Raw genomic sequence first — 21,273 nt, 5'->3', positions numbered from 1 at the left:
ACAGAGCAGGGGGAAGGGGCGTGCAGGGCGGCTGCACACACCCAGAGTGCTGCTGTGCACACCCAGAACATTATTGTACACCCCAGAGTGCTGTTGTACACACCCAGAGTGCTGCTGTGCACACCCAGAACATTATTGTACACCCCAGAGTGCTGTTGTACACTCCCAGGACACTGCTGTGCACACCCAGAACATTATTGTACACCCCAGAGTGCTGTTGTACACTCCCGGGGCACTGCTGTGCACACCCAGAGTGCTGCTGTGCACACCCAGAACATTATTGTACACCCCAGAATGCTGTTGTACACTCCCGGGACACTGCTGTGCACACCCAGAACATTATTGTACACCCCAGAGTGCTGCTGTGCACACCCAGAGTCTGTTGTACACACCCAGAGAGCTGCTGTGCACACCCAGAGTCTGTTGTACACACCCAGAGTGCTGCTGTGCACACCCAGAACGTTACTGTACACCCCAGAGTGCTGTTGTACACTCCTGGGACACTGTTGTGCACACCCAGAGTGCTGCTGTGCACACCCAGAACATTATTGTACACCCCAGAGTGCTGCTGTGCACACCCAGAGTTTGTTGTACACACCCAGAGTGCTGCTGTGCACACCCAGAACATTATTGTACACCCCAGAGTGCTGTTGTGCACTCCCGGGACACTGTTGTGCACACCCAGAGTGCTGTTGTGCACCCCAGAACGTTACTGTACACCCCAGAGTGCTGCTGTGCACACCCAGAGTCTGTTGTGCACACCCAGAGTGCTGCTGTGCACACCCAGAGTCTGTTGTACACCCCAGAGTGCTGCTGTGCACACCCAGAGTCTGTTGTACACACCCAGAGTGCTGTTGTGCACCCCAGAACTCTGTTGTGCACACCCCAGGATGCTGTTGCACACCCCTCAGGATGCTGTTGCAGCCTGGCAGTCACTGGGTGAGGCCCAGCAATAAATGATTACATAATAAACGCTTATATAATAAGTGATTATACAATAAATGATAAATGTGAGCTCAGTGCTGAGCGTGGCCGAGCCTTGCACAGAGTAACGAATTCCCCAGGAACAGTTCTTGCTCCTCCAGCTGCACGCAGACACCCTGGCCAGCCCCTGCTCTGGGAATGGTGTGCTCATCCATCTGCACTCCTGTCCAGCCCCACCTGCCCCAGGATCCCAGCCCTGGGTCCCCAGTGCCAGGCCTGTGCCAGCAGGGCTGCAGGGACACAGCAGGCAGGCACTGTCACTTGTTTGGAGGCAGATGCCACCTGGCACAGGGCATGGTGACAGCAAAGAGGCTCTGCTTGCAATCCCATTTCTCTGTGTTTTATGCCCATGGGGTGTGACACGTCCTCTCCCCAGCCCTGGGCTGGAGGAGCAGGGTCCTGCACAGCCACACAGCCTGCCCAGGGAGCAGAAATCCCCGTGTGAGCAGCACCTGCAGGGCCCCGATGGGACAGGGGCACCCCATGGCGATGGGCAGCGCTCACTCCACAGCCTGCACAAGTGCAATTCACGGCAGGTTTGCCAAGGTTTGCAGACAGAACGGTGGAAGATGGCAGCAATTCCCGGGATATGTGATTATATCCTTCAATATAGCCGACAAAAATTGCATTCTTAATCCAAAACTCTGCTCCTTATGGGAAATGGAAGGAATTATGAGTAGTAACTGTGGCGAGTTTTTAATAACACGGTTCACCTTCTCGTCTCCTTGTTTGATCAGACGTGGCTTGCCTAGGACAACATCATTAAATGGGTTCTCCTGCTTTGTCCTGGTGCCCAGCAGTGCTCCTGGCACGGCTTTGGGAGCACTATCCACACACCTGCATTTTCCCTGTGAATTTGGGACGGGCAGCTCCAAGCTGGGTGAGAAGAGCCCCGATTTGGCTTTTTTCTGTGCTTCATTACCTGCTCCTGCCCAGGCTGCTGCCTCAGCAGTGCTGCTGGAGCATTTTGTCCCTAATTGCAAGGCTCATTTGCAGCTGTGGAGCCCCATAAACAAAACCACGGCCACAATCCTGGCTCCTAATCCTCCCCTGCCACCAGCCAGAGCTGTGACAGCACACAGCAACCTCCAGAGCCTGAAAAGACCCCCTTGAAATGACTCTCTTAGAAAGGCTTACCAGGACCCTTTTTGCCCCAGGGGGGTATTTCAATTCCCAGTTGGCTTTGCCCAGTTTAAAACCCAAGTTGTGCATCCAGGGTTTGTGTCCAGCACAGGCAGCTCACAAAGAGCTCACCGTGCTCCAGGGGCTGGCTGTGAAACCAGGAAAGAAAAGAGAGCTGCGAATAAAAAATAAATAAAATAAATCTTGGTTGCGGTATATGAGTTATAGACATTTTCTTTTTGCTTTCTAGACTGATCAATGGTCAACAAGGAATCACTATTAAAAATTATAGTACAAGATCCCTTCTTACTGTTACCAATGTGACAGAAGAGCACTTTGGCAACTATACTTGTGTCGCTGCCAACAAGCTAGGGACGACCAATGCCAGCCTGCCTCTCAACCGTAAGTAACGGGGACGTGGGGCCAGAGCTCTGCTTGCTTCCTGCCAGCCCCGAGGCTCCCACGGCCGCAGGAGCCGAGTGTTGGCTCCCCCTGAGCACCCGGAGGTGCCCCTGTGCCCGTCGGGGCTCGGCGTTCCGCGAGTTCTGAGCGTGGGGTCTGAGCGTGGGGCCTGAGCGTGGGGCCTGTAATTGGGGCCTGTAATTGGGGTCTGTAATTGGGGTCCGTGCTGTGTTTGGGGCGTCAGGGGCTGGGGCTCTGCCAGCAATCCCAGCTAACCCTTCCTGCCGTGGTGGTGCACAGTGGGCATGGGCACAGCTTCCTGTGATCCTGTGATCCTGCTATCCTGTGATTCTGTGATCCTGTGATCCTGTGATCCTGTGATCCTGCTATCCTGCTATCCTGTGATCCTGCTATCCTGTGATCCTGTGATCCTGTGATCCTGTGATCCTGCTATCCTGTGATCCTGTGATCCTGCTATCCTGCTATCCTGCTATCCTGTGATCCTGCTATCCTGTGATCCTGTGATCCTGTGATCCTGCTATCCTGTGATTCTGTGATCCTGCTATCCTGTGATTCTGTGATCCTGTGATTCTGTGATCCTGCGATCCTGTGATCCTGCGATCCTGTGATCCTGCTATCCTGTGGTTCTGTCATTCTGTGACTCTGTGACTCTGGTTCCTGCTCCCAGCAGCAGCCCCAGATCCCTACAGGGGCACTGCCAACCAAGGGCAGAGATTTCCCAGCACATTCCCAGGGGCAGCCTGAGCTGCAGAGCTGGGCTGTGCCAGGGCTCTGTCCCACCTGGCTCTGGCAGTGGCTGGTGCAGAGGCACAATGGGCACAGGCACAGCTTCCTGTGATTCTGTGATTCTGCGATTCTGTGACTCTGTGACTCTGTGATTCTGTGACTCTGTGACTCTGTGACTCTGGTTCCTGCTCCCAGCAGCAGCCCCAGATCCCTACAGGGGCACTGCCAACCAAGGGCAGAGATTTCCCAGCACATTCCCAGGGGCAGCCTGAGCTGCAGAGCTGGGCTGTGCCAGGGCTCTGTCCCACCTGGCTCTGGCAGTGGCTGGTGCAGAGGCACAATGGGCACAGGCACAGCTTCCTGTGATTCTGTGATTCTGCGATTCTGTGATTCTGTGATTCTGTGACTCTGTGACTCTGTGATTCTGTGATTCTGTGACTCTGTGACTCGGGTTCCTGCTCCCAGCAGCAGCCCCAGATCCCTACAGGGGCACTGCCAACCAAGGGCAGAGATTTCCCAGCACATTCCCAGGGGCAGCCTGAGCTGCAGAGCTGGGCTGTGCCAGGGCTCTGTCCCACCTGGCTCTGGCAGGGCTTGGTGCAGAGCAGAGCAGTCTCTTGGAGAAAAGCAGTGTGAGAGGTGATGGATGCTCGGTGTGGAGGCTGCCCAAAAGGGGCCCAAGGTGCTGTTGGGGAGGGATTTTTGTCTGTGCCTTGGTGGCATTTCAGTGCTGCTGGGTGTTCAGCCATCTGCTGCTGGGTCCAAAGGTGTTCCTGGTGCAGCTCTGGTGCTGCTCTCTTGTTCTGATGGTGATAAAAGAGAGACAAAACTCCTACACTTAAATATATTCCTCACCGCATGGAAATGCAGAGTAGCTCAAATCCCACAATTATTGCCTTCCTGCCATGAAATTTCCTCCTGAACCTGCTCCCCATATGATGAGTGTTGTCAGAGGTTCTGAATTCCTGCAGGAGAGATGTAACAGGCAAAAAATAACAGGGAGCCTTTGCTGCCATTTATTTAATATTTGAGGGATCATTACCAAAGCGGGAATGACGTTACACTTATTTTAAACAGAAAATGCAAGTGAAAACAAAGGAATATTAAGGCAGAAGGAGCTGGAATTTGGTGTATTTGCAATTCAGAGCAGGTAGAAGGAAGGTCTGGCTTCATTTGAACAGAGCAGAGCTGAATCTGTCTCTGAGCTGCTGCCAGGGATTTTTCCATCTTAAATTGTAAGGTGCCTTGTAGCCACCCTTACAAAGCACTTTGAGAGGCAGAGGTTGAAAATGTCACAGAAGTACCAAGTGCACCAGTACAAATCATAAAAATAGATGTTCTCCATCATGAAAGGAAGGGGAGGTGGGAAGCAGAATGGTCTGAGAGAAAATTCTGGAAATCTGGGTCTGCTCCAACCTCGGGAGGGAAATGGGGGGGCGTTGGCTCAGAGGTCTGACCCAAAGAGCAAGCTGAAATGTCTTATTTTATACTGTGGTTGTTTTAATCCTAAAGGTGGTGATCTGGATCTTGGTTGAGAGTGAGGATCATTTGGAGAAGTGTTTCCTTTGCTTATAATTTACATTAATATTATCTAGAAGCATTATCCCTTTAAAAAAAATGACAAAAAAAAAAAAAAAGTAACAATAATTCTCTTATTTTATACTGTGGTTGTTTTAATCCAGCTCTCCAAGCAAGGAGAGCTGTCCTAAAGGTGGTGATCTGGATTTTGGTTGGGAGTGAGGATCATTTGGTGAAGTTTTTCCTCTGCTTATAATTTACATTACTATTATCTGGAAGCATTATGCCTTTAAAAACAAAGACAAAAATAAAGTAACAATAATTCTCGGGGTAGCAACTCGCTAAGCGTGGACTCCTTAATCCCCCAGTGAGAATGCTGTGCTGTGAAGCTCTTGCATTTCATTTAGCTGGCAGGGAGAGTGGCCATATGTGCAGGTTCAGGTGTGTGTGAGGGAGCCCTGCCCGCCCGCCTGCAGCGCCCAGGAACCAAATGTGGGCTCAGGGCAGCTCCATTTGCTACTGGAGAGCAGCAAACGGAATAGAACTGGTGCCCTATTGCAGGGCCTGGGGCTGCTCTGGGGTCACACAGCCTGAGTGAGGCTCTTTACAAAACCTGGCAATCCACAGGAAGCATCCTTTCCTAACAGCTGCCAGAGAAATTGCTTTTTCCGTGGCTGGTTCTGTGATCCAGAGGTGTTCCTGATGTCCAGGTTCACACAGAATCCTTGGATATGCTGCCTGTACCTATGAAAAAATGTAAATAATTGTGAGAAGCTGCCCAAGCGGTCAGGAGTGACATTGGGAAGGAGAAGGAGAGGGATGTGGTGGTGTTTTCTGTGCTGATTCCGTCACACGAGGAGTTGGGAAGGAGAAGGAGCTGTGTGACAGGGATGTGGTGGAGTTTTCTGTGCTGATTCCATCACACGAGGAGTTGGGAAGGAGAAGGAGAGGGATGTGGTGGAGTTTTCTGTGCTGATTCCGTCACACAGGGAGTTGGGAAGGAGAAGGAGCTGTGTGACAGGGATGTGGTGGTGTTTTCTGTGCTGATTCCATCACACAGGGAGTTGGGAAGGAGAAGGAGAGGGATGTGGTGGAGTTTTCTGTGCTGATTCCGTCACACAGGGAGTTGGGAAGGAGAAGGAGCCGTGTGACAGGGATGTGGTGGAGTTTTCTGTGCTGATTCCATCACACAAGGACTCCACTGAGCCAGCAGCTGCCTGTGCCCTCCTGGCTGGTGGCACACGTGTGGAATCTTGTCTCCACACTGCAGAGGCACCAGACCCTGCCCTCAATTTCCACGTGCTGCTGGCCTTGTGAGCTGGCATGAGGAGGAGAGCTCTCGGGGTTTCTGTTAGAGTCTCTCTTTCCCACCCTGAGACTGAAGAAGGAGTCAGGATTCTCTGGCTGCGGTTTCCAAAGTTGTTTATTCTCTGTTACCTTTAACATTCTTTCTCTGACCTGCTGAAGTCTGTCTAGCAGGTTGGTCCATGGCACACTGACCACCCCATAGGCAGTGTTATTTTCTTATACTAAAAACTACCTGTATATTATTTACAATAATTTCCCAATGCCTATCACCTATGTTAGACACTGTGTTTCTACTCTAAACCAATCCAAAAATGCCACCATCACCTGTCACTGTAACCAAACAACACGAGCACACACTGCTGCTCTCAAGGTGAAGGAAAAAGGGAAGTTTATTTCCTGGCTCCAACATTTATAGATTTCCAAAAGCTACAACGGATTGGAGGGTGACAGTGCCACCTCTCCAATGACACTGGACAAACCTTCTGCTCAGTCTTGGCTCCACAGCTTTGCCTGGCCCACCAAATCTGACATTTCTGGAGAGAAATGCACTCTCCAGGGAAATTCCCTTTGTGTCCACAGCTTCTGCTGTTGTCCAATTACCTAAGAAAGATTTTGCTATTTTATCTCTCAAATACCGGCCTGGAAAGCAAATCAAATTTCAATTTGCATAGTTCTGTCTCAGCCAGGAGGGCTGGTCTGCGTCAGAAAATATAATAGAAAAAGTGCCTGTAGGTATATATATATATATTTATAAGCTTAAATGAAAATTCCTGTTCTCATTAGGAGCCTGCTGCAAGCCTGCTGCAGTCAGTCAGAGGACAGATATTGATTTAGCAAGGTTTGGGTGCAGCCCAAGGTCTCCAGGAGCCATCAGCGTGCAGAGAACTGGAGCCCTGCAGCTCATTGTCCCTCCAGCCCTCCCTGGGTGCTGTCCTGAGCTCTTGTGGCTGTTTCTAATTAATGGCCAATCACAGCTGGCTCAGACTCTATGTCTGAGCCACAAACCTTTGTTATCATTCCTTCCTATTCTGAGGGCACCCATGTGACGGTGTTCACAGGGGTCCCAGCATGAGGGAAGAGAGGATCTGACCCCGTGGTTCAGAAGGCTGATTGATTATTTTATAGTATATATTACATTAAAACTATACTAAAAGAATAGAAGAAGGGATTTCATCAGAAGGCTGGCTAAGCTAAGAATAGAATAGCAAAGAATGATAACAAAGGTTTGTGTCTCGGCTCTCTGTCCGAGCCAGCTGACTGTGATTGACCATTAATCAGAAACAACCCCATGAGCCCAATCCCAGATGCACCTGTTGCATCCCACAGCAGCAGATAACCATTGTCTGCATTTTGTTCCTGAGGCCTCCCATCTTCTCAGGAGGAGAAATCCTAAGGAAAGGATTTTTCATAAAATATCATAACTACACATCCACTCCAGAGTGAAATGCTCCCGGAGTCCAACAAGCTGGTGAGGATTCAGAGCAGCAGGGCTGTGAATGCACAGAGTTACAGCCACTTCCCTCAGAGACCCAGGGCATTGATGGAGCGCTGCTGTTCCAATGGAAAGCAGCTCTGAGAGCGGCCAGGCAGCCCCAGAATTCCCAGATTCTGGCATTCCCATCCAGGCAAACCTCCCTGCCCTCCCCTGTGCCCTGGAGCAGCAGCTCAGCTGAGACAGAGCCCTCTGCCCTGGCAGGGCTGCTCCGGAGCACATTGCTGCAGCTCTGCACCTTGGATTCATATATCCCAGAGAATGAGATAAATGGCCAAATCCCCCATTTGTGCAAGTCATAACAATTCTGTTAAACGCTGGGTTTGAGCTCCTTCCATATGGATGCCAACTGCTGCTCCAGGTAACAATTACCGAGAGTTATGGAGGAATTTTCTCTGAATCCATTTTCCAGCTTGAGCTTTATTATGAATTATATGACAATAAGTGACTGAGATGGGATGAGGCAGAAATAACCATTTGAGCAAGGCCAGGAACAAAAGTTTCTCCTTGACGTGTAGAGGAAATTTAAAGCCTGAGAGTGGATCAGGGAAAAATCAAACAAAAATCAAAGACAAGCCATGAGATCTTTGCTGTGGGTTTTTGCTGAAGTTGTTCCAATGCTCTGGTTTGTTCCATTTGTGTTTATAGGCACAAATTGTGCAGTTACCCACAGCTCACAGGGTTCAGACCCCTCTTCTTGCCCACCTGCTTAAATCAGAGGGGTTGAGGCATGGCCAAATCTTCATCTTAATTGTCAGTTAGTTATTATAAAATCCTGGAGTATCCTGGGTGGGGAGGGACCCACAGCAATTCCTGACCCAGCTCCTGGCCCCGCACACACCCCACAGTCCCCCCTGCCCCTGAGAGTGTGCTCCAAGCAATGATTAAAACATTCCATGGAATTTAAATTTTTAAATTTAATTTAAAAATTCCATGGAATTTAATCCCCTGCCTGTGCCCCCTCAGGGTGAGAGGCACCCGTGGGCAGAGCTCGCTGTACCTCGAGTTCCTTCTCAGAGTACAAAACCTCACAGGAAATTTAAAAAAAATTGAAAATCCAAAGAATACCTTGTGTAACAAATGGGATGAAGACAAGATGTGCTGTAAATAGCACTATAAATAATGATATAGATTTATTGCACAGTCTGGAACACAAACTGGCCTCAAAACGTGGGGAGGAGGCTCAGAAAGGGGAGACAGGAACAGAGGAGGGAACAGTCCCCAGGTAAGGGACTGAAGGCAATTCCTGTCTCTCCTGGGCAGGAAAAGTGGGTTATTGCAATATTGCTGGGGGTGCATCAGGAAGTTTTCTCATAAGCCAGGCCAGGAGAGAGTCACTCACACTGACCAGAGGCCAATCCTCCACCCAATGCAAAGCCCTCCTTCATTAGAGGGTTATTAAGTGCAGAACTTATTTTCATATCCAGTTGTTGAGTAAAGCTCAGGGGGCTTTACAAAGGAATTAGATATTGATCAGGAATATCCCGAGTTTTCAGAGAGATCAGAAAATAGATTTTAAACCCAAGACTTCGGTATTTAAGCAAATAATCTAACGGGTTCGAAAATGCCAAAACTGAAATAATTTCCCAGACAAATTCTGGGTTAATTGACAAAAGCATTTGCTTAAACCCAAACATTTACCTGTAAAGTTTGTGTGCTTCTACCGAGTCAGGTGTTTGTAATTTGGGGATTACCAGAAGATGCAGAGAAATGGTGATTCCAGAGCTTCACTGCACTTCCCTGGGAGCTGCTGTGAGCTCTGGGCACTTGGGCAGCTGAATGAAAGGAGGAAGGGGGAAAAATAAATCCTTTTTTATTTTCTTTTCTTTTTTTTTTTTTTTTTTCGCTGCAAGAAAGCTAAAAATAACTTCAGAGTTTTAAAAAACAAGAGGTTTTCAGCGAGCCCACACCAGAGCACTAATTAACCTCTGTGCTGAACCACAGAGGTAACAAAATGCTGAGGTGCCTCAACGAGCCTCGAAAATCAAGAGCTCAATTACTGCTAGCCTTAATTCCTCCTCCAGGCTTATGTGTGGAGATTTGGACTGGATTTACAATAATAAATTGAGCATAAAAGCTTTCTCTTCTCAGGGCTCTTCCAAGCCTCTGGCATCAGAGGCTTTGATTTGTAATATCAGAACTATTCACAGAAAAGCGCCTGTAATGAATTTTTCAGAAACTTCCTTTTCCCCCCACGTATCTAAAGTAACAAAGCTGATTTCCTGACTTTTAAATGTCCTGCATGAAGCACCTAGAGAAATAACTTGAATTTTACTGTGGGAAGCCCCTAGAGAAATAACCTGAATTTTACTGTGGGTGAAGGTGATGTTCCTGTAGAGACCATTCTTCATAAATCGCCCTGATATTCAGATTTTTAGGCTTGGCAATATTTGGATTCACTAACTTTATTCAAAAATAAAACGCAAGCATGAGGACTGGATCATTTAAATTCTGTTAATTTATTCAGTTAAAATTATATTCCAAGGGAAGGAAGAGAAATTTTAAATTGCTGGGAATGTGAGGAAGGAAGGAGCAAATCTCACGGAGTGGCTGCACCCTATGACGATGTAGCAGCTTTAATTTAGGCAATAAATGGTCCATTTTTCGCCAGCCCTTTTTCTGAGGTGCTGAGCTGTCCAGGGTGCTGCAGGTACGTGAGGAAATGCCTGTAGGATGGGAAATCTGAGTCAGGATCAAACTGTGGTTTATCTGAATAAGGGGGACATAAATGTGGGTTTTGTTGGGTTATTTTGTTGGGGTTTTTAAATGTAATTTTACAGCCAGAGGTAGTTCTGTGCATTTCTTCATCTTCTCCATCAAGATAATTCAATTTACTCATCTCAATCAAGCGCAGAGTTTAAAAAATCGGCCCCTGTTAGCACCAGAGCAGGATGTTGTATGAAGGATGCCTGGTTCCAAGGTGCTTTTGGAACTGCCTTTGCAGAGCCCTGAAGGTTTCCCCAGGCCTGGTTCCCTGCTCTGTTTCCAGGACAGCTGTGCCTCCCTGGGGCTCACCTGGCCCTGCACTAAAACCCACACCAGCCTTCGCTGCTGGGCTCCTCTCTGCTCCCTGCCCTGCTGCACTGCAACTGGAAATGGAAAACTGAAAATACAAAGAATACCTTGTGTAACAAATGGGATGAAGACAAGAAGTGCTGTAAATAGCACTATAAATAATGATATAGATTTATTGCACAGTCTGGAACACAAACTGGCCTCAAAACGTGGGGAGGAGGCTCAGAAAGGGGAGACAGGAACAGAGGAGGGAACAGTCCCCAGGTAAGGGACTGAAGGCAATTCCTGTCTCTCCTGGGCAGGAAAAGTGGGTTATTGCAATATTGCTGGGGGTGCATCAGGAAGTTTTCTCATAAGCCAGGCCAGGAGAGAGTCACTCACACTGACCAGAGGCCAATCCTCCACCCAATGCAAAGCCCTCCTTCATTAGAGGGTTATTAAGTGCAGAACTTATTTTCATATCCAGTTGTTGAGTAAAGCTCAGGGGGCTTTACAAATGAATTAGATATTGATCAGGGATATCCCGAGTTTTCAGAGAGATCAGAAAATAGATTTTAAACGCACAGGGGACACACAGGGACACCCAGGGCTGAGGGCCCTTCTCAGCTGGGGCTCCTCTCCAGGCTGAGCAGCCCCAGCTCCCTCAGCCTTTCCTGGGCACCGAGATGCTCCAGGCCCTTGCTCAGCTCCAGGAGCTCCTGTCCCTGCTGTGCTGAGGATCCAGAGCTGGACACAGCACCCAGAGGTGTCCCCAGGGCTGGGCACAGCACCCAGAGGTGTCCCCAGGGCTGGGCACAGCACCCAGAGGTGTCCCCAGGGCTGGGCACAGCACCCAGAGGTGTCCCCAGGGCTGGGCATACAGCAGGATAATCTGCTCCTTCTTAAACTCTAACTCCATCTTAATTAATTTCCTTTCACAGAAACTGTAGTAATTTCATGAATCTCATCATGACATGGGCACATCTCCCGTGTAATTTATAGAGATTGTAATGATTCATTTGATAGGCATTGTCTGTGGATTTCGGCTCGTCAGGGATCAGCAGAGCTATAATTACACAGTAATTACTAAATAACTTATTCACAAATTGCTGTGCCACTGAAAGCAAATAGCAGAGCACTTGAAGAGTTTCCAGTTCTGGGCACGTGTTCGGCCCGTGCAGGGAGTGTGGGGCTGGGGCATGAGGTGTTGGGAATCCACAGAAAATGAGGGAGAGCTGCTGGAATCCATGGAGAATGAGGGAAACAGGGCTGGGAATCCATGGAGAATGAGGAGAGGGTGTTGGGAATCCATGGAGCATGAGGGAGAGCTGCTGGAATCCATGGAATATGAGGGAAACAGGGTTGGGAATCCATGGATCCCATGGCTGGGACACTGGGCAGTGATGCCCTGAAGAGCTGGAGCAGAGACTAGATGGAGTTAAGAGGAATACATTGGATATTTATGTAAGGGCCTCCAGAGGCCTCACCCTGGCAGTACCCGAGCCACAGCCATGGCTCTGTCTGGATGGCTCCAAGATGGGAGCAAAAGAGGCCATGAAATCTCACATTTTATAAGTTTCAGTCCACTTGCATGCAGGAGCCAACTGTCAAATTAATAGCTTCAAATGATGAAGTTTCACCCTCCTTTCTTGCCTGCCTGCCTGCTGTTGTTTATGCTTTGGGCCTGAAGCTTGAAGAGATTGTCCTTGAGTCTCCAGCTGGAGCAGGATTGTTGTGTGAAAAGATCCTAGTGACATTAATACAAAGCTAAAAGCTGCACACCAAAACAGACCAGAAAAACTTAAACCCCAAGGTATCAGTTTTGGCAGAATTGTTCCCTGGCAGGGTGGGCAGGGGCTGGGATGGAATTCCCAGATTTGCTGTGGCTGCCCCTGGATCCCTGGCAGTGCCCAAGGCCAGGCTGGACATTGGGTTTGGAGCAGCCTGGGATGATGGAAGGTGTCCCTGCCATGGCAGGGGTGGAATTGTTAGCGTTCAAAAACGCATAATCACATAAGCGATTATATGCGGTGCTTTTTATTAAGAGCTCTGGGAATGGGGGTATTACAACCCAAATCTGACTCCGACCATACATCCGAGATGAACGTGTTTTTATATTCTATCGTTATATAACTTTCATGTTAATTATTAAACTTATATTGTTCTATTGTATACATAGATTTCAGCCAAACATAGCCCCCCTTAAATTTCCAACATAGTTTCTCATGATTCTTCTTATGATTATATAATAATTACATTTAACTACTAAACAATCATCACATCTAACAGTTATATCTTTTACCATACTGCTTGCTCAGGTGCAGTGATCTGAGAAAACACAAAGCCCAACATTTTCAGAGTCTGTTTTTGACATTTCCCAGGGCTCCGCTGTCAGAATGGGTGGGATTGGCGTCCCTCCAGCCCCTGGTGAGCTGCTGGCTCACCTGTGCAGGTGGGCTCGGCGCTGTGGCTCCCAGCCCTGCCCTGGGCAGCGACACACGAGTGCCTGTGCCACCTGCCCTCACGGGTGGCCCCTGCTGCAGCAGCCCCAGGGGCTGCAGTGCCGCGTTCATCCCCACAAATGCAGCGACAGTTGTGCGGATTTGGAGAGTGACCTCTGAGAGCAGGAATATCATTGCTGGGAGTCAGAGCAGCGCTAATCATATGTTTCTGAGCAGCAAAAATGCCAGCAGATTTCCAGGTCTGCATTATTCATGAGCTTCCATTTATCCATATGAATGAAGGACCGAGCTCAAAGGACACGGACAACTTTGTCACTTTCTCTTCATTCTGTTATGGTCTCAACAGCTGTAAAAATCATTAAAGCAGCAGTTTTCCCTGGAAAAATGTGAAATGGGGAATGAGGACCAGTGAGCAAATATTGTTTATCATTTAGAACAGTGTACTTTGAATAACTAAATCAAAGCATTGTCTTTCACCTCCCTTTGGTGATACAGACACATCCAAATGTGTGAAATTCAGTGGTTTTCCCTCTTCCTGACCTGCTCTGGTTTAGGTTTTCTCTGAGTTGTGCCTCTCCAGGCACACCAAGGTGGGGTGCAAGTGCTGGGGGTCCTTCTGAAACCTGTAAAGATCTCACTGCTCACACTTATTTCTCAAATCTGACAAAATCCATGGATAATTTAGTAGATTTTTTTCTTTCTATGTTGCATATTTTCATTTTTAATGGTTTGGTGCTGTAAATACTGATGCAAATGTGCCCTCACATTAATGGGGATATTTTCACGATACACAAAAAATGGCCTGCAAATGAATGGCTGCTTTTGCCAGCATCCATTTGCTGAGGACAGCGTTCCCTGATTTATTCATTTATTCAAAATACAGGCAGTCCTGCGAAAGGTAAAGCCTTGAACATATACCAGTGTCTTATAGATGTGAAATTGTTGTGAGAGTGAGGAAGGAAACTGCATATTTTTACTGCCAAATGTGTGACCTTTTATTAAAATGTTATTTTGAATGTTTTAATTAAAATATAAATTTGTCTGTTGCTGGTTCATACACACACACATAACACTGCCCCTCACATTTAAATTAAATTAAATTTAATTTAACTAAATTAAATTAAATTAATTTTTTTTTCCTATAAAATCATTCATTCTACATAAAACATGACTGTTCACTCTGGAACTCATTAAAAATAAATAAATAAAAATATTTTGGTAGACTGGAGCATTAAAACAATGTGTTTAGTATATTTCTCTGCCTTTCCATCAAGAAATCAAATTTCATCTGAATTTAAGTCAAATTTGAGATCCATCCCTTTGTGCTGCCAGGTGAGAACAGGTCTGAAACTCAGGGCTGGAATCCACAAACCTGGAGGCTTTTAAAAATTGCCTTCCATTGGACTTCTTTTACAACAGGCCACAAAAAGCTGTCAATAATGTGGTTTTCTACACCCTTAGAAACATTTGAATATTTATTGAGAAGCCCCTGCTATCAGGCAAAACAATCAGCCGGAGGTGTAGAGGATGGAGTGAGAAAACTCCCTGGCAATTTCAGCTCTCAAACTTCAAGTTCACAATTATTATTTTTTTAACGTCTCACCGGTGTAGCGCTATTAAATATTTATCATGCTGTAATAAAAGAATAAAACATTTAAATAAAATAAACCATTATGAGGCAATTAAGGTGTAATAACTCAAACCTGCAGAAAAGCTCTAATTGTAATTGCAAAATATTAAGGGTGAGAGAAAGACACAGAATAAATTAAGGTCACGTCTCTGCCCCATCCACTCAGAGTTTCCATCCCAAAGATTTATTATGAAGTGTTTTTCCATTTTTCGTGGTACTCCAACATGCTCTGGCTTCCCTGGGCTTAAAGACCTCGATTTCACAATAAATCATTAATCTTTAACAAAGCTGATGAAGCCTGGGGGAGATTAGCTTAAATAAACCCAGTTAATTATCAGAGGTCATAAATGGAAGCAGTTATGAGCATTTTTTAAATTAACTAATGAGTTGGTATTTAACAGCCAGTTGTGTTTTGGTCCAGCTATTGATTCCTCCAAGTCAAAATATCAAAGTCAAACAATTGCACTGACGCAGATGGAAATGAAAGAAGCTTTTTGCATTCTCCAGCTGGGAAATATTCCCCTTGGGACCCTCCCAGCAATCCCACCCTGGGCACCCCAGGGCTGCGGCAGGCTGGGGAAGGTGCCCGTTCCCCGGGCAGTGCCAGAGCCAGGACCTCACCTGGTGCCCACCCTGAACCTGCCGTGACACAGCCCTGAGGGTGGCAGAGACCACAGTCACCAGTGAGGGGCTGCACAAAGCGCTGGAACGTTCCAGAGCCTCTGCTCCTTGGGAAACAGGTTGGGTTTCCTGCCACTGAAACAAGGAAGAATTCATTACGCTGAGAATTCATTGCAGCATTGCTTTTTTGTTGCCCAAGCCAGAAGTTAGGCGTGGCTTTACTCACAGTAAAGCACATTTTTCACTTTTAAAACCTGGTGTCCCCCTAGCAGCTGTAATTGCTCCAAGCACAACAGTTTGCTTTTGGACCAGCTGCAGGGTGATAAAATAAGGTGCCAGTGTAACAGAAAGTTTGGTAGCTTTGGTCCCAGGGATGGGCTGGTGCTGAGCTGGGGCTGGGAGGGGGCTGCAGAGAAATGGAAAAGGGAACAGGCCTTGGAATGGGAATGGAATTGGGATGGGATGGGATGGGATGGGATGGGATGGGATGGGATGGGATGGGATGGGATGGAATGGGATGGGATGGAATGGAATGGAAAGGAATGGAAATGGAATGGGATGGGATGGAATGGAATGGGATGGGATGGAATGGGATGGAATGGAATGGAATGGAATGGAATGGAATGGAATGGAATGGAATGGAAATGGAATGGAATGGGATGGAATGGGATGGGATGGAATGGAATGGAATGGAATGGAATGGAATGGAATGGAATGGAATGATTGGAAAGGAATGGAATGGGATGGAATGGAATGGGATGGGATGGGATGGAATGGGATGGAATGGAATGGGATGGAATGGGATGGAATGGAATGGAATGGAATGGAATGGAATGGAATGGAATGGAAATGGAATGGAATGGGATGGAATGGGATGGGATGGAATGGAATGGAATGGAATGATTGGAAAGGAATGGAATGGGATGGAATGGGATGGAATGGAATGGAATGGAATGGAATGGAATGGAATGGAATGGAATGGAATAGGATGGGTAGATGGGATGGGAAGGAGCTGTGATGCCCTGGGCAGTGCCCAGGCTGCTGTGGCTCTGCTGGGAGCTGCTCCTGGCATGGATGTCTCTGGGGCATGGCTCTCCTCTCCTGGCACAGGCTGAGATCACTGCTGGGCCCTTTGCTGAGCTCCCCCTCCTCTCTGGGGATGAAATCTGGGCTTTTCCATGGAGAGGAGCTGGGGGCAGTGCTCTGCTCCCTCGGGTAATCCCTGCCCAAGTTTCCCCCTCGCAGGAGCTGGGGTTTGTGTCAGGAGCTCCAAGGAGCGGTGTGAGCCCAGCCACGAGAGGTGCACATCCCCACCCGAGTTCTGGAGGAATCTGCCCTGAATTTGTTCCCTTTGCTGTGCAAACAGGGGCTGAGGAATCGCTGCCTTCCTAACCACCTACAAGGATTCTTGCTGGGCAAATAATTACAAGTAATTGGCCCCTGGTAAACTGAAGTCAGGGTTTATTTACTTGCTTGTTTTTACCTGCCTGTATCTCCTAATAGCTCCTTGCAGCTCATATTTTTCCCAAGCCCTGGATGTCAGGAAGCTGCAGCTGTGGGTCCTGCCCTCCTGGAGCACGTCTGTAATTCTCAGCCCCGCTGTCCTCCCCTGCCTGGGAATTTACTGTTGTTTTGACAATTTTATGTGCAAACATATTTAAATCCCTCTGACCTCAGCCTCCTGAGCTGATTGAATTTTGCTTTAACTTTGGTCTGGCAATTTCCATTCCCATGTTTTTATGCAGAGTGCCGGGGTTTCAGCTTGTGATAAAGCTGAGACAAAAATAGGTTTGGGTCCTGAATTCCTGTGTGTGACAGAGGGGCTCTCGTTTCTCTCGGGACGCCTCATTCCCTCACTGTGTGGTTGGGTGGACATGGTGCTGTTTAACTTTATGGTCTGAGGTCTCTTCCAGCCTTGGTGATTGTGCAGCCTCTGGGGGCAGGGAGTGCCTCCCTCAGGTTTGCTTTGTGGTTCCCTCCCTGTTCTGGCTTTCCCAGACAGGGCCTTTCTGCAGCCAATTCCTTTTATTCCCTGTAATTTGCCTCCTTGTGCGCCCTTTCATGGGACGGTGTCCCACTCTGATAAGAGGTTTTCTCTGCCAGCATTTTTCTGCCATTCCTTTATGATAGGAATTTCTGGATACGATCTCTGTGCCTTTGGTGAAAGGCAGTGCTGAACGTCCTTGACATTTAACCTCACCTCCCTGGCCAGCTGTCTGTAGCGCTTACACTCTCCAGAGGTTTCCCTTCTGAGGATTAGAGCTGCAGCTGCAAATCCCCGGGGGTTATCCTCCCTCTGCATTTAAACCCTCTCAGCTGCTGCCTGTCTGGGTCATTTCCAGCGTTGGATCCGGCTCACCATCCCCAAACAAAACTGATTTTAAGGAGCACAGCAGCCTTTACTGCTTCCCATGGCAAGGTGCTGGGGACTCCTGCACCCACATTTCCCAGCAGGGCTGGGCTGCCACACCAGCACCAATGCCAGAGCATTTCCCTGTGCTCCAGGGCAGGTTTAGTTTGCATGCGAGGGAAAATTCCTTCCCTGAGGAGTTCAGGCCAGGACGTGTGTCGGTGTTCACAGGGGTCTTGGGATGAGGGAAGAGATGGAGATCTGACTTTATATTTCAGAAGGCTTGATCTATTATTTTATGATATATATTACATCAAAACTATACTAAAAGAATAGAAGAAATTATTTCATCAGAAGGCTGGCTAAGCTAAGAATAGAAAGGAATGATCACAAAAGTTTGTGGCTCAGCTCTCTGTCCAAGCCAGCTGACTGTGATTGGCCATTAATTAGCAACAACCACATGAGACCAATCCCAGATGCACCTGTTGCATCCCACAGCAGCAGATAACCATTGTTTGCATTTTGTTCCTGAGGCCTCCCAGCTTCTCAGGAGGAACAATCCTAAGGAAAGGATTTTCATGAAAAGATGTCTGCGACAGAAGTCAATCAGGAGCTTGGTGCATTGAGAGCTGGGCAGAAATCCCCAATTCTCCAGGTGTGTTTGGCAGCCAGGGATGCTGTGCCAGTATCTCCATACCCACAACATTCCTGGTTTTGAGTTTTTGAACCCAGCCTGACCTAAAGCTCCGCTTTGAAGCAGTGAGCTGTGTCTGGCTGTGCTGTGCCCAGAGGAGGTGTCTCTGCAGGGCACCCAGCTCCTGCCCACCCAGCGCCAGCTCTGCCAGGGCACAGCAGCAGCTGCTGGGCACTCACTGCTCCTCCAGAGCCCCAAGGTTCAGCTCTGGGAGAACCTGTGAGCCACAGGAATGGCACACAAACTCCTGGGTTTCCATTGGACTTGCAGATCCCTTCTCCACAAGCACCCCTGGAAATCTGAGCAGTCCTGGCACCGTAGGATGGGGTCCCAGGAAGGCGCAGTGCAGACAGTGCCACTCCTGCCCACGCATCCCTGCCTCCCCGTGCTCCCGAGCAGTCATTAACAAATTTTAATTTGAATGAACCAGCCTAGCGTGCTCCTGCAGAACCAGCTGGTTTTGTTTTCTCTCCATAGACCTGAACATTTTCATGAATAAAGATTTGCAAAGAGTTTCAGAACTTGAAACTAGAAATAGATCCGTCTCTCCAATGCCTTGATCTAATAATGTGTTTAAAAATGAGATTTTTTTGCAAGAATAATACGTGAAATCACCGCCCTCGCTTCCAGCCTCAGTGCTGGCAGGAATGTGTGACTTTATGCTACCTTAGGCACCTATAATTAAGTCTAGATCTGATGTTTCCTGGGGAGACACGATCCCAGCACAACCCCTGCTGGTTTGGGTAGGGTATTTGCTTTTTAATGAAATATTGTACTGACTGGGTGTGTTAATTTGCCTGATTGTTGGAAAGAATGGTGTTCATCTGCAGCAAGAGGAACTTTCCCAGGAAGCCACAGTCTGAGGATGACTCCTAAATTCTCAAGAAAAAGATGCTGTTAACCTAAGGTAGCCAGAAAAATAACTTTTTTCATCATTGTACAACGCATCTGAGCCAGTTTGGGAATTATCCATGAGGAGCAGGCTGTAATTGCTCAGAACAGGAAGGTTTGGGAGAAGTTAAGGAGAATTAAATCAAATTATTGTCACACTTTTAAAACAGCCATTAAAATACAAAAATCAATGAAATCTTGATAGGTTTTTGCTTTCTCTGAGTCTCTTGTTGGACCCCAATTCCTGTTTCTCATGCTGAAGGCAGGGTTGGTCTGTGCAGGAGCACAGCCTCCTTTCCCAGGGGAGCATTTTGGGGTGGGAGCATTTGCTGTGCTGAGTTTCCCTTTCCCCTCATGTTGAGTTTTCCTTTTTCCTTGTGCTGAGTTTCTCTCTTCCTCATCTTGAGTTTCCCTTTTCCTCATGTTGAGTTTCCCTTTTCCTCATGTTGAGTTTCCCTTTTCCCTCATGTTGAGTTTCCATTTTCCCTTCATTTTGAGTTTCCCTTTTCCTCATGCTGAGTTGCCCTTTTCCCCTCGTGTTGAATTTTCCTTTTCCCTCATGTTGACTTTCCCTTTTCCCTGTGCTGAGTTTCCCTTTTCCCCTCATGTTGAATTTTCCTTTTTCCCTCATGTTGAGTTTCCTTTTCCCCTTGTGTGGAATTTTCCTTTTTCCCTCACATTGAGTTTCCCTTTTTCCCTGTGTTTTTTCCCTTCTTCTCTCACATTGAATTTCCCTTTTTCCCTCATGTTGACTTTCCCTTTTCCCTCACATTGAGTTTCCCTTTTTCCCTCATGTTGAATTTCCCTTTTTGCCTCATGCTGACTGATGTGGGATATCAGGGACAGACCCATCTGTCCACAGTATTTCCACTGCTCCTGCACTGGGATGGGAAACCTGAAACCCTTTTCATGCTGAAGGAGTCGCCAACTTCATGGATTTTAATGCCAATTAAAAGTGTAATGCAGCTCAAATTCCATTTCACTTTTAAGACGTGGTTTGGGTTCATCAGCACCCACGGTGTGTTTGTCAAGGTGCTGAGTAATTGGCTTTAAGGTTGGAAACATTCATCTGCATTAGCACAAGTTTAGCAGCTGGCTAAAGAAACTTCATAACTTTTTATTTGGGGAAATATTTGTCTGCTATTTCTCTTGGACTGGTGTTTGCACAGTATTAACCTGAAAAGCAATTTTAGGTGGGAAAAAAAAACCCTCAAAATTGGCCAGGAGCTGGTGTGTGCTCAGCCATTCCCTGCACATCCCTGCTTGTCAACTCGCTCTCATTTTTTTTCATTAGTTTCTTGTTATAGTCAAGATATGGTCAATGATCTTTTGAGCTTGGTAATTTTGTTAAACCTTTTTTATGAGCAGTATTGAATTGCTGCATTGAGATGGGAGCTTGCTTCCGTGCAAGATTAATTGGGACCGGTATTTCATTTTGCATAGCGCTATTCAAAGCTAATAAAAAGGCCCAGAATAATGAATTCTAAAGTCAAATTATAATGAAAAGCCACAGGTGATTGTTTCATTAGGCTGGATGCAGGAGAACTGTGTCTTCTCTTAACTTTGCCTGTTTGCATTGGTTGCCCTGGGGGAAGTAAACAACTTCCAAATGGGTTTGATGTTTCTGAGAAATGTTCTCTTCTGGAAAGACTTCAATAATTAAAAAGATGTGCCTTCTTAAAAGTTCACCCAAGCACAAAACTATTGCCTTAAAACATTCTTTGTTCAAAACCGTTACCCTGACGGATATTCACGGGGGGAAATTGCCTGCACTGGAGTGAGCGCAGCCCTTCCCTCAGCCAGGTGCCAGTGGCTCCCTGGAGGATGCTTTGGAGCTGGAGGGCCCAGGGCAGCCAGCCTGGCTGGTGGGAGTGTGCTGGTGCTGGTGCTGGTGGTGTGCGCAGCCGTGGGCGAGAGCAGTGCTGGCTGCAGCTCCAGCACAGAGCCCTGTCCAGCCCCACGCCAGGTTAAACTGCGCTGTCTCTTGCATGATGTTTGCTGTCTCATTCTGTACTTGTCTTCCATGTGTGATTAACTCCCAAATGTTCTCTTTTTTTT

General features: G+C 47.5%; 1 protein-coding gene across 2 annotated transcripts in view; it reads left to right on the top strand.

The window, feature by feature from the left end:
- NEGR1 (neuronal growth regulator 1) overlaps positions 1–21,273 on the top strand; it is a 154,513-nt gene that overhangs the window by 110,097 nt on the left and 23,143 nt on the right. Inside the window, exon 6 of one of the 2 annotated variants that reach the window (XM_058808341.1) lies at positions 2,357–2,508. The exons of the other annotated variant lie outside the window; for it this stretch is intronic. Coding sequence (XP_058664324.1) covers positions 2,357–2,508 — 152 coding nt within the window. The remainder of the gene's footprint in view (positions 1–2,356; positions 2,509–21,273) is intronic. 2 annotated transcript variants of the gene reach the window in all.

The sequence above is a fragment of the Ammospiza caudacuta genome, chromosome 7, assembly GCF_027887145.1.
Source record: "Ammospiza caudacuta isolate bAmmCau1 chromosome 7, bAmmCau1.pri, whole genome shotgun sequence".
Taxonomy (NCBI): Eukaryota; Metazoa; Chordata; class Aves; order Passeriformes; family Passerellidae; genus Ammospiza; species Ammospiza caudacuta.
The sequence above is the reverse complement of the archived record's forward strand: the minus strand, read 5'-3'. Positions and strand labels throughout refer to the sequence as shown.